Source organism: Gymnoscopelus braueri (assembly GCF_963280865.1).
Source record: "Gymnoscopelus braueri genome assembly, chromosome: 6".
Lineage (NCBI taxonomy): Eukaryota > Metazoa > Chordata > Actinopteri > Myctophiformes > Myctophidae > Gymnoscopelus > Gymnoscopelus braueri.
The window spans coordinates 28,107,388-28,122,060 of NC_137607.1; the positions used below are offsets into that span (position 1 = coordinate 28,107,388).

General features: G+C 39.7%; 2 protein-coding genes across 9 annotated transcripts in view; one reads left to right on the plus strand and one right to left on the minus strand.

Annotated features, from left to right (window-relative positions):
* The window catches only part of swt1 (SWT1 RNA endoribonuclease homolog), a 46,340-nt gene extending 45,700 nt beyond the window's left edge, over positions 1–640 (minus strand). For 7 of the 8 annotated variants that reach the window (XR_013933247.1, XM_080429839.1, XM_080429841.1 and 4 more), the window contains exon 1: positions 112–640. Coding sequence is in view for 7 of the 8 variants with exons in the window: in XM_080429839.1 (XP_080285965.1) it covers positions 112–165 (54 nt within the window). In the remaining variant the exon portion in view is untranslated. The remainder of the gene's footprint in view (positions 1–111) is intronic. The other variant, XM_080429836.1, reaches the window with a different exon arrangement.
* Positions 641–3,018: 2,378 nt separating this feature from the next.
* trmt1l (tRNA methyltransferase 1-like) lies at positions 3,019–13,621 on the plus strand (the record flags this gene model as incomplete). The annotated part of the gene is made up of 17 exons (XM_080430890.1): positions 3,019–3,079; positions 3,869–3,967; positions 4,144–4,266; positions 4,443–4,505; positions 4,607–4,720; positions 7,265–7,323; positions 7,633–7,789; positions 9,218–9,338; positions 9,793–9,908; positions 10,203–10,455; positions 10,723–10,935; positions 11,077–11,267; positions 11,881–11,959; positions 12,130–12,293; positions 12,698–12,763; positions 13,009–13,135; positions 13,285–13,621. The coding sequence occupies 17 exons, from the start codon at positions 3,019–3,021 to the stop codon at positions 13,457–13,459; spliced, it is 2,181 nt and encodes a 726-aa protein (XP_080287016.1). The 3' UTR covers positions 13,460–13,621.
* Positions 13,622–14,673: the final 1,052 nt, after the last annotated feature.

Genomic DNA, 14,673 nt, shown 5'->3' on the forward strand with positions numbered 1-14,673 from the left:
ACACATACTGTTCAGCTTCATGTTACATGATAGCTTTAGGGCAGCTTCATATAATCATGTTATAACCAAAATAAAAAAAGCATTGCAATTTAAGTGAACGTTAATTCTTACCTCCTCGCCATTGTCACTTGGAGAATATGTCTTAGCCTTCTTCTTTTTAGACATTGTAGCATTGAGGTTCTAACAAAAAAGCAGACGTCTTGGTCTTAACACGTTCAGTCACTCATTCATTTCCGTATCCTTAATTGCCATTTAAGTTATTAAGTTGGAGTTATTTTAACTTACAAAGAAGGCAGGGGGGCTTCGATTGTTCTAATGGGCTAGGCTACCGCTCTAAGTTAATTAATTGCTACACCGTTATGTACTAATATAGGATAGAATAGAGGTATGACGTAGAAAGTAACGCTGAATGAAAAGAAACATTAACCGTCAGTCATATTAGCTTGTTGTCACTCACGCTTGTCACTTCTTGTCACTCGTCACAAAAGTTAACACTGAAACACAAAATGAGGACTAAAAAGAAAAGTGTACGTTACTACGCAGGCAAATGTACGTTTACTTTACCGTTAGTGACACTAAACTCAACAGACTACACACGCTTAAAAACTCCCTTACCAGTGCTCCGTCAGTTACTACCATAGAGCTTACTACACACTCGTGAATCAAAGTAAGCATTGAGCTTCCGGCTGGTGGATTTCAAGATAAGAGTGTATAGTTGATTAACAACTATTTTGTTACTATCTACTTTCCTTTTAGGTTTCTGTGGTGGAAATTCACGTTGACAAAAATAATTCTACCATCTCAGAAGAAAAATACTTACTAGACAGTCTCATGTACAAAGCAAATTTATCGCAAAAAGGCAACTGTGTTACAGGATGTTAGTGCTCTTGGTTGCTAGGGGCTGTCGCTAAGGAATAGGAGAAGTACCAACCGTAAGCATCCTCTGCCTGATAGGTCAACAATACCCGGATGGAGCTTGACTTTACTGAACCCATGATGATTTTTAAGTTAAAGGACGACTTCACCGATTTTCAACCTATCTTCATATAATTGGTCCTCACTAATACTCATGATAAATGGTACAATTTGTTTCTACTTGGTCTATGTCTCATAGGAGGGCTGTGGACAGTCCAGAAACCCGTCTACCAGTGACATCATCGTTAGGCATGATTTTTTTTCCAACAAGATTTCACATTTTTTATTTAGATTTGTATTAACATGAGAACAATGGCTTCTTTTATTGCATTGCAACTTTCCAGGAATAGAAAGCCTGCAGTTTCTATTAGCTTAGATTCCCCATTGATGATGTCACTGGTAGATTTTTGTTGTGAGTGAGGACATGTAACTACGTGAGCAGGAGATATGATGCATCTCATCTCATTTAAGCATCAGTGTCCTGATTAAAGCATGGCGTCAAGTAGGCTATATCAGTATGAAACACAGCTGAGAGAGAATCACTGTATTTTTCAGACAAATCAAATGCCAGTCCTCAGAAATATAACAATTTGCATCCTTGTAGAAATCTGTATCTAAGCTTCACCAACTTTCAGATCAGGCAACCGGACACTGTCAATTTTCTTTCATTATACTTTATTTTATTCTCATTTTCATTTCATTACTTTATATTATTGTCATCTGTTGTATCAAATAAATCTACTAAAAGACATTTGGTAGCAATTCTTAATTTTCTCACAGAGGAAATATTTCATTTCCACAACAGGTGCTATTTTCTAGTCACTATTATTAGGGCATGTCTGCTGGTGGAGATGTAGGCTTACTGAGTGCATCTTTCTAATAGTTTCTAATAGTTAATTTGTCAACCACTGTCAGGCAGTTTGGTGTAACAGCTTGGGGCTCCTGGCTCAGTATAAGACATTCTACAAAATGTTTAAATATGTTTTTGTCAACAAGCCAGCTGATGTTTGACATTCTTGAATATGTGTGTTCAATAAGAGTTTCAACTCAAACATTTGTCCCTTGTGTGTGGAGGAATTCTGGACTGGAATGAAAGGAGAAGACAAGGCCTTACCATTTTAGTTGTGCAGTAGTCTGATTCCAAGGCTTATAATGGAAAAAATATGTGTTTATGACACTTTTAAAAAATTGTACAAGTCTGATAAAAGCCATCATTTAGACTATACCTACTACTACCTCAAATTTAAAGCAGTTAATGCCCCCCCCCCCCCCTTTTCTTTTTCTCCTCTTGTACATTTTTTTCACTCTTCATACCAGTAACCTGTAAGCAGATGATTTGTGTGCATGGGGGTCTCATCTTAAGCAAGCTCAGTGTTTAATGGGATATTTCACTTTCAAAAAAACTTTGGGTCATTTTATCATCTACTCAGGCTTTTGTCAGCCCCCCAGACCATTTTTAATGAGTCTTCCAGTTTAGTAGACCTTGTATTGTGAATTTGTACTTCCATGTACTGATGTTTTCATGTCTTACTAAATAAAGTACATCAATCAATCAATCAATCAATCAATCAATCAATCAATCAATCTGTATGCAGTTCTAAAACAAATATCTCAAGTTCTTGGAGAGACAGATCTCTCTATATCACTGTCAAAGCATTGTAAATGGAGATTGTAAATGCGATATTTTTCATTATTGATGATAAATAAGCAAATGCGTGAATGTTAAAATCTATATAAGAATGACAAACAGCAGCTGGCTTGTGAAATTGTTGTAGATACATTTCAGTCCCACATGGCATTTTTCACTGTCCCAATTAACAACTACAAAATATAATATAACACATGTATTGGCCACTTTGATTATCTTTTATTATTTGTACAACATGCAGTATGTTCCCGTCTCCCGATACGTTCTACAAGGATTAAGCCGCTACGTGGTCAACTCTTTATTTTGAAGTCCACTTACCGGAAGTCAAAAAGCTTAACGTAACGGGTTAAATTGACGGAAAACTAACGTAAACATCCGTAAATAGCCCGTAGAACGGAAATAGTAGTTGCAGGGTTATTATGGGATATGTAGTTTATACCTTCAATGCTAAAGCAATGGCGGAGCTCGAGGAAGGAGACGCTCTTCAGCTACACCAGGAGGACGTCGATATAAAAGGTAAATTACATCGGGGATTTGTAACTTCTGTAGCATTTTTTTTGTGTAATATGTGATCCCGAGTCAAATGCGGGCCTCACCACGGAGCTCCGCCATGGGACCTACCAGTAGTAAATTACGCAGTACGAAATGAGGAAATGGCACGGCCTCGTCGCGGAGCTCTGCAACAGGACCGTGTGTAGGCGCACCGCACAGTGTTGACCGTAGCTCAGTATTCCTCGCTGGAGTAGCCATGGGTCCTAACGCAGGGTAGGCTCAGTGGTGTAAAGTAACTAAGTACATTTACTCAAGTAATAATGTACTTAAGTACAGTTTTGAGGTATTTTTTACTTTACTGGAGTATTTACACATTTCACTGTTACTCTACTCTACTTACTTCTACTCTACTACAGAGGCAAATATTATACTTTTACTCCACTACAATTATTTGAAAACTTTAGCTACTAGTTACTTTGTAGATTTTGATCATTATTACAAAAAATACAATCTACAAGCTTGTGAGCTTGTAGATCTGCTATTCTCACAATATTTATCTGTGGAAACTCAACTCCTACAATTCCAAGTGCTTGTTGGGATGGGGGGGGTCCCCAGTTCAAATATGATTATTTTGGGGGGTCAACTAAGGCCTGAATAGGTTGAGGACCACTGGTTTTAACCATGTTCGTTCTCAACCTGTGGGCATGACTTGTATGAATATACTTGTATTTATTTTACCCAAATCAAATCAGATGATACTATATAGGCAACTAATCAAATGACCTTGCTGTCTCTTTTTCGTTTGTCCAAAAGATGGTGGTCCTCCTGCACCCCCACTCAAAGATGACCCAGCATCTGAGATCAAGAGTGAAGCAAGTGGTGATGATGCCAAACCATCCACCACAACTATTGGTAATTTCATATTCATAAAGGTTTCTCGTTTGTGCTTGGCAACTGAGTTCAGGAATCAACTTTGACAACATTATTTATGTATATATTTTTTGTATTATATCAATGTTTTTATTTATTTGTTTTTGTTTGTTTCTTTCTTTTTTCAATGGTAACTAAAATGATTTTGTTTCTTACAGACAGACATATTTCAATTCAGACCAAACTGGAGGACTTTGAAATGCTTGTTGACCTCAATAGTAGTAAGTTGATGAAGAGTGAAGCAAGTGGTGATGATGCCAAACCATCCACCACAACTATTGGTAATTTCATATTCATAAAGGTTTCTTGTTTGTGCTTGGCAACTGAGTTCAGGAATCAACTTTGACAACATTATTTATGTATATATTTTTTGTATTATATCAATGTTTTTATTTATTTGTTTTTGTTTGTTTATTTCTTTTTTCAATGGTAACTAAAATGATTTTGTTTCTTACAGACAGACATATTTCAATTCAGACCAAACTGGAGGACTTTGAAATGCTTGTTGACCTCAATAGTAGTAAGTCAAGTCTATCCAGAATTAGTTCTGTAAAGCATATTTCTCAGAAGGCTAAAGGGTTTAAATAACTAAATACTATGGAAATTGTCTCCATTCAACAGCTGGGAGGAAGACATGTCCTCTGTGTCCAGAAGAGAAATTTAAAGCCTGCTACACTCACAAGCTCCGGCGCCATCTCCAGAACCTCCACTGGAAAATCCATGTGGAATTTGAGGGTATGAGTATCTTTCCAAATAGGCTAATACCTTACAAAATATTGCACTCCTCTTTGTTTCCCCCCCCTCTGAACACTACTCATCCCAAGAGGTTTCGGCACCTTTAGCTCATTGTTAAATGTTTGATGATCTATTTAAGATTGTGTGCATAGAGTTTGAAAGTTGCATTGCATTTAAAAGGCAAAACATTTCACAGAATTCCTAGTTGCACCAACATCCTTATTGTGAAGCAGATGTTTACTTACAGTTAAAGTATTTAGAAAGACCGCTATGCATTGAAGGAAGCATGAGCTCGGCCCTGGGCTCCCTAGGCTGGTGGGGGGAGTGTAGTGCCCAGGATCACTTAGAAAATTGGCACCGGGTGAAAAAAAAGGGTCACAAAATCGAGGGATAAAAATGTATTTAAAAAAGAAAGACCGCTATTTCCATTTGGCCAAAGCAGACTGTCACCACTCTCATTGACATGGCAAAACGAACAGTTCATCAATGCTGTAGATGGGCTCCGCTTTGCCACTGAACACCGCAATGCGATTTGTGCAGCTTCTTTAATGATCTGCACATGTTGCAACTTTCTTAGAATGGCTAAAGACTAGACACGGAGGCCAAAGACTAGACATGGAGGCCAATGTTATTAGACTCTTATGGCCTCTACTCTAGCTTGTGTGTAGTAATCTTTATGTTTAATGGCAGTACAATTGATGGATTACACAGCAACGGTTTCAGTACAGCTGCTGCTAAAGGACAAAAAGTGGGCCTAATGAAAAGGGACAACACCACAAGAACACTGGCTTTTGTTGCCATTTATATCACCCTTTTATATCACGATTTTATATGTGCCCTATCAAGTTTGCATGGTTCTCTAAATAAAGGAAGTGGGAGGTAATTTTTGTAGTTGTCAGCTGAGTTCACCTGTTCACTAGCCTGTAACTACTAGAGGCCTATGGATTGCATTTTACAGCATGGCACAGAAGAGGCCTTGCCATTTAGAACAGGGTTTGTCTATATCTCTCTGTCTGTCAATATTTTAATATGATCTCTGTATCTACTTCTGTATCGCTTTACAAAAGTAGCTCTGTACCTATAAAAGTAGACCAATCACAGCTCATCTCACAATGATGCATGCATAAAGTAAACTACACTACTCACTTCATGCTGCTACGTGTGTATACATCACCACAAGGCCAAGCTCTGTAGGCAACATCAATGTTGGCATACATAGCATGTTAGCAAATCATTGTTTATGTGCATTGTTCAAGATATATGCATAATACGGGTTTCACAATTCGATTTGGCTCTCAGATTTAAGCTCACGATTAAATTCTCGATTTTAATTTAATCACACACTTTTTTTTATATAATTCTAATCCTCGTGGTTTCGATTTTTGCACATTTTTATCAATGATCTTTATTATCAATAGTGTTTTGAGACACGCTTATTACTGTACCCCAATGTAAAAGGATGAAGAGAAACAATTCTTCCAATACAGTAACTGAAGAAATGTGTTTGGCTATTCTATGTAGGGAGATTCAAGCCTGTAATGCAGATAATTGCTAATGAATATAGCTGTATGAAAGCGTTTTGAACTGCACAGGGAAACCACACCATTATAGGCTAGACTGTCCAAAACGGTACAGTTACAATTTGCTGCCCTCTGGCGGTGATGAACTGCTTATTTCGCTTGCTGCCCTCTAGCAGGAATACATTGTTTTTACTTGAAGTAAATAGTGAGGGCAATGTAAAACAATAAAAATTACACACAGAATAGGATGCATTTAATGACCACTCAACCACTGGCGTCTCCATCTGATATTTCAAATGGCCTCCTCCTTCTCATAACGTATTAGAAAGCTAGAAAGATTGTACCCTAAAAGTTCATAAAGGGAAAGATGGTGCTGTTGAGCAGATTAAAATGTATTTTTTTATTTACTATTGAAAGACTTCCCATCCAAGTCTAAATATAACCGACATTGATGGGCCAGGGTGGATCTTTACAATGAATGGCAGTTGGTTTTCCAAATGGGAGAGCTCTCAGAGGTGTGTTTGAATTTGGTCTGGTACAGAGTGGGGATATTTTTAGTAAGCACTTTTCTGTAAGACCTAACTGTCCTAATAGTTAAAAGTACATACTAGCCTAATCCTTATGAGCCACAACTTTAAAGGGCAATTTTTTTCACCTCTGTAATTTACTTTAGCAGTCCAATTGTTCATTCACGCCCAGATTTCACTAGAAGCAGAAACGTTCTGGGCTTAGTTTGGGATAATAGTTTTTCTTTCAAAACCTTTTTGTCAAAACTTAATTCTTAATCAATTTAAGCTTTGTTGTAATCTCTGTCTACATTCTATACTGTTGGTTTCTTTCTACCTGCATTCCCACCATCAGCAGTTAGTTAGATGTTGGGAGGAACAAGTTTGTGGAGAGAAGTACAAACCTCTCCCAAGTACGCCACGACATAAATGACTGTACAATAATGCAAATGCTGATTTTTCTATTTAATCTGATCTCTTCACCTTTTAATGACCTTTTCCCTATCAACCCTCAATAGGCCAGAGGATGGTTATCTGTCACTTACCCTGCAGACACCTGAAACCCAATGGGGACCAGGTAAGACTAATTAAACACATAGTTTGTCTATAGCTCAAGTTACGGTTGGTTTGGAAGTTGGAACACGGGTTTAGTTTCAGCTGCATCTCTATTCCTGTGTCGTTGTCAAAAATTGGCAATCATCTGCTTGCAGGGGCTTTGTCAACTTGCAGATGAGCTGTACCTGAAAAATAAACGGCTCTTTCTTTCTGTCTTGCATTTGAATTATGTTTGGCAAGCCCCACTTGGCACTACTGTGTTGTGTTTTTATTCGCTCTTATCCATGCAAATCAGTCTCTCACAACCGTTGTTTGTTTTAATCCCCTACAGACATTAGGGAGACAGGTGGCCCACTACCATTGTGTGGTGTGTTCCGTCACCATCGCCCGAAAGACGGACATGATAAGTCACCTGACACGACATGGCAACAAAGGCGAGACAAAGGCCAGCTATTCAGGGGGCTCGGATGTGCCCTTTGAGGAGCCAGGTAAAACTATTATACATCTCAAGAAATACACAATTACATTGTTTAAAATGTTATGCTGTCGCCTCACAGCTAGAAGGTCCTGGGGACGCTGTGGGCACTGGGGTGGGCGCTGGGGGCGTGTCTTCTCCTCCGCGTCATCAGCGCCCATACCCTAGGTGGGGTTGGCGAAAGGGCCTCCTCTGTGTGGAGTTTGCATGTTCTCCCCGTGTCTCCTAGGGTAGTTAATACCTTAATACCTCACAAAAACATGTAGTAATCCTGGTCACTATACTGCCTCCTCCTGGTCAGCCGGGGCGCCTGATGGAGGGGAAGGGAACTGGTTGGAATAACGTGTTCCTTCCACGCGCTACGTCCAACCAGGGAAACCCCCCCCTGTCAGGTAACAAGAAGGTCAGTTGGCTCTCATGCATTGAAGGAGGCATGAGCTCGGCCCTGGCCTCCCTAGGCTGGTGGGTGGAGTGTAGTGCCCAGGATCACTTAGCAAATTGGCACCGGGTGAAAAAAGGGTTACAAAATCAAGTGATAAAAATTATTTTAAAAAAAATAAAAGAAGAAGAAAAAAGCTTACCTCACATGGGGATCTTGTCCATAAGCCAAGATATAGATCATGTTTCTTTTTTTTAAATAATTACTTAATTTGTATTCATTTTCCATGAAACAAGACGTAAGACAAACAAGTAGACATCACATACTTGTTTGCCAGACATCATCTTATATTAAAGAAAAATGCTGTTCTATGTTGTTAATAGGAGATTGCACACAAACACAGATTTTCTTTCGGTCTCAAGTAAAAAAGTGGGAGTAACAAGATAATGTTATGTCCAAACTGAAGCACCTATACAGTATGTAAAAGATCCCTTACCCTTACAAACAAGATGTTTGAATGTACTGTATACAGACACAGTCTATGCTGGCTCTTCTAATCTTATGATACATGAGAAATGGTAATAAATAATGCATGTATCCTCATCCAATGTGTAGTGCTGTTAGGCTTTATCCGCCATCTTTCTGAAAAACTAAACAAATACTGGTATGCACTTATAGCAACACATAATTTGTCCTGGTAGACTTTCCACCCTTTTTTATGACCCATGATGTCAATTCTTTATTATTCTTTACACTGTACATTTCATTAAACAAACATGCTGGTGGGTTTTATGCTCCAACTTTGTGAAAAGAGGTGTTATGTAATATAAAAGCAGATACATGAAGGAACAAAGTGCTACACTTGCAAATCAAAAAGTTAAAAATTTGACATTTAGGTCCCATATGATCCTTCACCAGGATATTAGGAAACATCTCAAGAGTGGAGCCATCGATGCCAGGTAGACTAGAGAGTACCTTACTGAAATGTTGATTTTTAGTGTACCTTTTTGAAATGTACTGATGCAAGTAATGATAGAAATGTATGTTTTCCTGTCTGGCCAGCACCCTCTGGACAGGCTTATGAGATCATGAAAGAACTTGGGACCAACGTGCAGCTCCTTCCTAACTACACCACACCTCAGAAGAGTGACACTTACTTCAGCCGTAAGATGAAGACCAACAGGTTCGTGGACAGGTTTTGCTTGATTCAGAGTTATACAATGAAATGTCTCAAATGCTAATTGTCACAAGGACAGGGGAACTGCAACTCTCATGCATGACACAATTGATGAGCGTTATAATTATGATTAAAGCTACAATCCATCAACGGAGAGAGGTAATTGAAAACTATTATGTCGTGAACTTCAATAACGCTTGTGGTGCCTCTAGAGTTCAATCCAGGGCACCCTCTGCTTCAAATAACTTTGTCATTGTCAACTTGTATAGTAGTAGGTGTCTTACCCGATTAGGGAGACCACCTCCAACCACTGCAGATCTAATTGTATTGTATTAACATACTCTTCCACATAAATTAGATTGGTTAAAATAATGTTTTATTAATTAAAATAAGTTTCAGATTGTAGCCTTAATGGTGTCCAGCTCAGTATTCATACAGTAAATGTGTATGCATATTTCAGGCAACTGGCGTTTTGTTCACTGGCTGTGTTGGCAGAGGAGAGGAAACTGGCTGTGTTGGCAGAGTTGGCAGAGGAGAGGAAACCCTTGGAGTGTCTGGATGCTTTTGGGGCCACAGGTAAGCAATTAACAGTTGATTATTTATTTTTCATCTGTGTAAATTATTTTAATAGGGTAATTATACAGATATGTTTTGCATGTACTGCAGCTGCATTTTCCCCAGGTATAATTAACCTGGCTTCAGTAGCTGGAATATTTTGCCTCACCTTCAAATACAATTGTGTAATAGTGTTGACTGTTGAGAATTGTTTGCCATTAGCATTCCAGTACAACACTAGGAATAACTAGGTATTCATCACATAGCTGGGAATGTTCTGGTTGTTTATTTGCATCAACTTCCTGTGTTTCACAGGGATAATGGGCCTCCAGTGGGCCAAGCATCTTCGTAATGAAGTCAACGTGACCATAACAGACATCAGTGACCTATGCGTCAAGATGATAAAAGAGAATTGCGAACTGAACAACATCCGGGTGGAGGACAACTCACGGACGTCCAGCGGACCTGAAGAGGTGAGCAGTGAAAGAGAGGGAGGGCCCATAGCCACAGTGGAGGTTGCTAATATGGACGCCAACGTCATCATGCATCTGCGGCCCTTTGACTATATGTGAGTACAAGTGTAGGGTAGAGAATGGGGCTATTTCCTTTTTAAAGTTTTCAATTTTGGTTCTTTGACACAATTAAATTCGTATGAACATTCTGCAAAACTATTGCTTTACACTTATGCTGCGGTCTAATGCATGATTGAAAAGCGATGGGCTGACATAGTCTCTGTTGCGTTTTTACATTCTTTAGTGTTTTAGATGGAGACTAATTAATGGGTAGGTTGATTACGTAATAAATAATCCATTTGATTGGTGGTAAAATCTTTCAGTCACCTTGACCCATTTGGCACGGCAGTGCACTACCTGGACGCCGCCTTCCGAAATGTCCGGAACCTTGGCATCATCTCAGTGACATCCACAGACACGGGCTCTCTCTACGCCAAGACTCCCAGCGTCACCCAGCGTCACTACGGCTGTCACATAGTCCGCACAGAGTACTACAAAGAGCTGGCCGCACGAATGGTGGTAGCTACTGTTGCCAGGTAGACTCAATCTTGTGTTAATATGTGGAGAGTGTGTTTGTGCGTGTATACATATATCTGTCAATTGTGTTTACACAGTGGCGGCACAGAATTGTCATGAGGTAACGTTAGTAATCTATTCATATTTATCATCATCTTCAGAGCGGCGGGACGCTGCAATAAAGGCATCGAGGTGCTGCTGGCGGTGGCAGTGGAGCATTACATCTTGGTGGTGGTGAGGGTCCTCCGGGGACCAACCCAAGCTGACGAGTCAGCCATGAGGCTACGGCAGCTCATCCACTGCCAGTGGTGCGAAGAGAGGGTCTTCTCCAAACAAGGCAGCATGGTGCAGGGTAAGAGTAAGCCCTAGTGACACCCACACTAGCTCCTCCAAGAATGGCATACCTGTAAGTTTGTAAAACACGTGGGATTTCTACACTGAACACAGCTGTAGAATTCTCTAACCAAGATAATTTTACATACGTACAGTATTAGGTAAGGGAACATTGATGTTACCGCACTTATTTTTACATTTTGACAAATTGGCTGTTGAAGGGAAGCTTCTCTACAAACAAAATTGACAGAAATAATTAGGTAGATTAGTTCAAGGTGTTCATTGTCACATACAATACAGCTGGTAAGATAGAATTGCAAAATAGTGGGGGCACCCAATAGCCAAGTGGTTAGAGCTCTACAGTACCCTCTACAGTAGAGTAGGCTCTGATCCCTGACAGCGAGTTCCCTGTTCAATTTCCAGGCAGCGCAGACTAGTTGCTGCATATTACTCCCCTACTCTTTCCTGTCTCTCCCCACTGTACGATCAATAAAGGCAGAAAAGCCAAAAATTAATAATTGTAAAATAGTAATCATAATGTAAATATAGCATTTCTATATTTACATATATTTCTATAATTCTTTTCATATCTGTATCTCTTCTAATTTGCTTGTCTTGTCTCTTTTCATCAGACAACCTCTACAACCAGCTGCCCTGTAGCTGTCATGGGAGCATGCCTGGAAAGACGGCTGTGGAGTTAGGACCATTATGGTAGAGTAATCACACTATTTCACTATAAAATGTCAGAAATAGCTGAAGGGCATTTGTCTGTGTAATTGGTATAATAAAATACACTGTAAACTGAACTGTGCCATCATTGCAGCGAAGACATTCATGTAATGGGCTGCATTTCAACTTGCATACCAAATGATTGTTTCCAGGTCAGGCCCCCTGTTTAACTCTAGTTTCCTGAGGAGTATGTTGTCTGCAGCAGTAAACCACAGTATGGATGACATCCAGCCCCTGGTAAAAACTCTCATCTGCGAGGCAGAGTGTACCATACTAAAGTCTTCTGTACACGGGTCCTCCGCTCTCACCAACCAAGGTGAGATCCACTAATGTGTGTTTGTGAGTGTGGAGCCATTATTTGTTTGTCTGTTCCTGACTTGTGGGACAACTTTTAGACATCAAGCCTGTTGATAGTGGATGCAACTGCGTCCCAAGTTTGATTTTATTACAGTTTCATAAGGTTATGGTCAGGGTTAAAGTCAGGCATTTATTGTGGTTAGGGTAAGGGGATATGGAATGAATTTAAGTCAATGCAATGTCCCCGAACGTTTGCAAAACAAAACCAACCTGTATGTACATGCGTGCGTGCGTGCATGTGTATGTGATGAAAATAAATGTACATGACTTTGAGATCATACCTGTTTAGTGCTGTTTATTTTCCCTGGAGCTGTACCCGCACTAGTGTTTAGTTTGACTTTGTTGGTTTACTTTTCCCTTCAGTGGAATGTGGAGTGGTGATTAAGACCTTACAAAGGGTTGAAGAGTCAGGCACTGCTGACCAGTCTGGTGAGTCACTTATATTCTTCTCTGTAAAACTATGCAACAATCCCAGCATCTTCCCTCTAGACCGCAGATCTACCATGGTCCTCTAGAGGGCAGGTTAAGCTAAAACCTAATCCACACATTTCCTTCACAAGAGAATTTCAGTGAGGATTCTTTTTGAGGAGGAATTAAAAAAAATCTTCTTAAATATTTTAGTTCTTGCTGCCCGTTTTAATTTAGAGTTTTGTGTTCAAATTTTTTTCCTGAAGGAAAGAGGAAGACTGTTGAGGAGCCAGGTAATGTCACGAAGAAGCTGAAGTCTGACGCATCCCTTGAGCACCCAGCCTTCTACTACAGTATCCATCGTCACAGCATCAGAGGAATGAACATGCCCAAGTGAGTTACACCTTACTTTTACGTCAACCTGTGAGTCTGTTGGTTACAGATCAGAACTATAAATTATGTAATGTCATTCTGTCTATCAAACACATTTTTCCCCCACACATGCTATTTGCATCCCTCAGTTGTGTCTTTCCTGTTTCTAGGTTAAACAAGTTTCTCCAGTACTTGACAGAGGCAGGTTTCAGGGTGAGTCGAACTCACTTTGACCCCACAGGGATTCGGACTGACGCCACGCTAGAGCAGGTCAAGTCTGTCCTCGCAAAGCACAGCACGACCGACCAACGCCTCCACAGCCAGGCGACTGAAGAGACGGTGTGATACACTAAAGGCTGACTTATACGTGGCTGAATCTTGACCGAAAATATCCGATCTACAAGCTCACAACCAGCTCAGTTGCCTTGTGGTTACAATGTCGCCCTGAGACAGGGGGGTCAGGGTTCAGTCCCCAGTTACAGACTATAAAAATGCCACCCTGCTTGGCACTCCGTATCAAGGGTAGGATTGCTTCGGGAACTGTTGCTTCCCAAGGTTACTTACAAGCTCACAGCATTGTGATCTTGTAGATCGGCTATTCTAGGCTATTTTGTGGATTAAGATCAATTCCTTGTGAATGTCATCAGTTCAGAGATTCTCTTCGACTGGATTAAACATATTTTGTCCTTTTGTCTTTATCAGGCCGACAATTCGGAAATTAAAAAAATAACTGCTTCACAGAACCAATGCAAAGATTTTAGGGCAATCCACCATATGGGATGGTATTAGGATTTGTTTTCAAAGCAAAGGGCGTAGGCAGCGATCTCTGAACGTCTTGCTACGCGAGACAACGCAAGATTTCTGCCTAACCGGCGTTTTTCTTTTTCTTCAGAACACACTTTCTACTACTTTTGTCAAAACTGTCTTTAATATATGAAACATCTGAATTGACTCCATTTGCTAGGAAGCTAAATGTTTGAGTGCACAGATGTAAGCTTAATACTTGCCTGTTATTATCTATACTAGAGATTGTACTTTTATTTCAGAGCTTAGTACAATGTAATACAGCAAACAGATATATATTTTTGGAGACTATAGAATATTTATTGTTTTCCGTTTATAAAAATATTGGATCCTGTTCTGTTTATTTTTTTCTACATTTTGACTAACTAATAAAAGTTTGTTGTAAAGCCTGAATAACACTGGTTTCTGAGGAATGTGATTCATGCATTCCTCACCTGCATTCCTCACACTTCCTCTATTTCTTGACAGTGGGGGAGACATGTATGGACAACCTTTTAAGCCTTGCCTCCCTTATGCATTCTTAAAATGTAAACATTATAGAGGCCTCCTTAGTTTTTTGTGCTTTACCTGGTGCAGTTACTGTTATTACGCCCTACTTGTGATCTATACATTGAGATGTACTGTTGCACTCATTGGGGTTCAAGCTGTCAGAGATTGAGACAACAAAGGATAAGATGTAAAACAATAACTGATATTCACCTATTTCTCAGTGACCATTTACAATTTAGGCATTTTTAGAGTTGTCCTGTTGCACT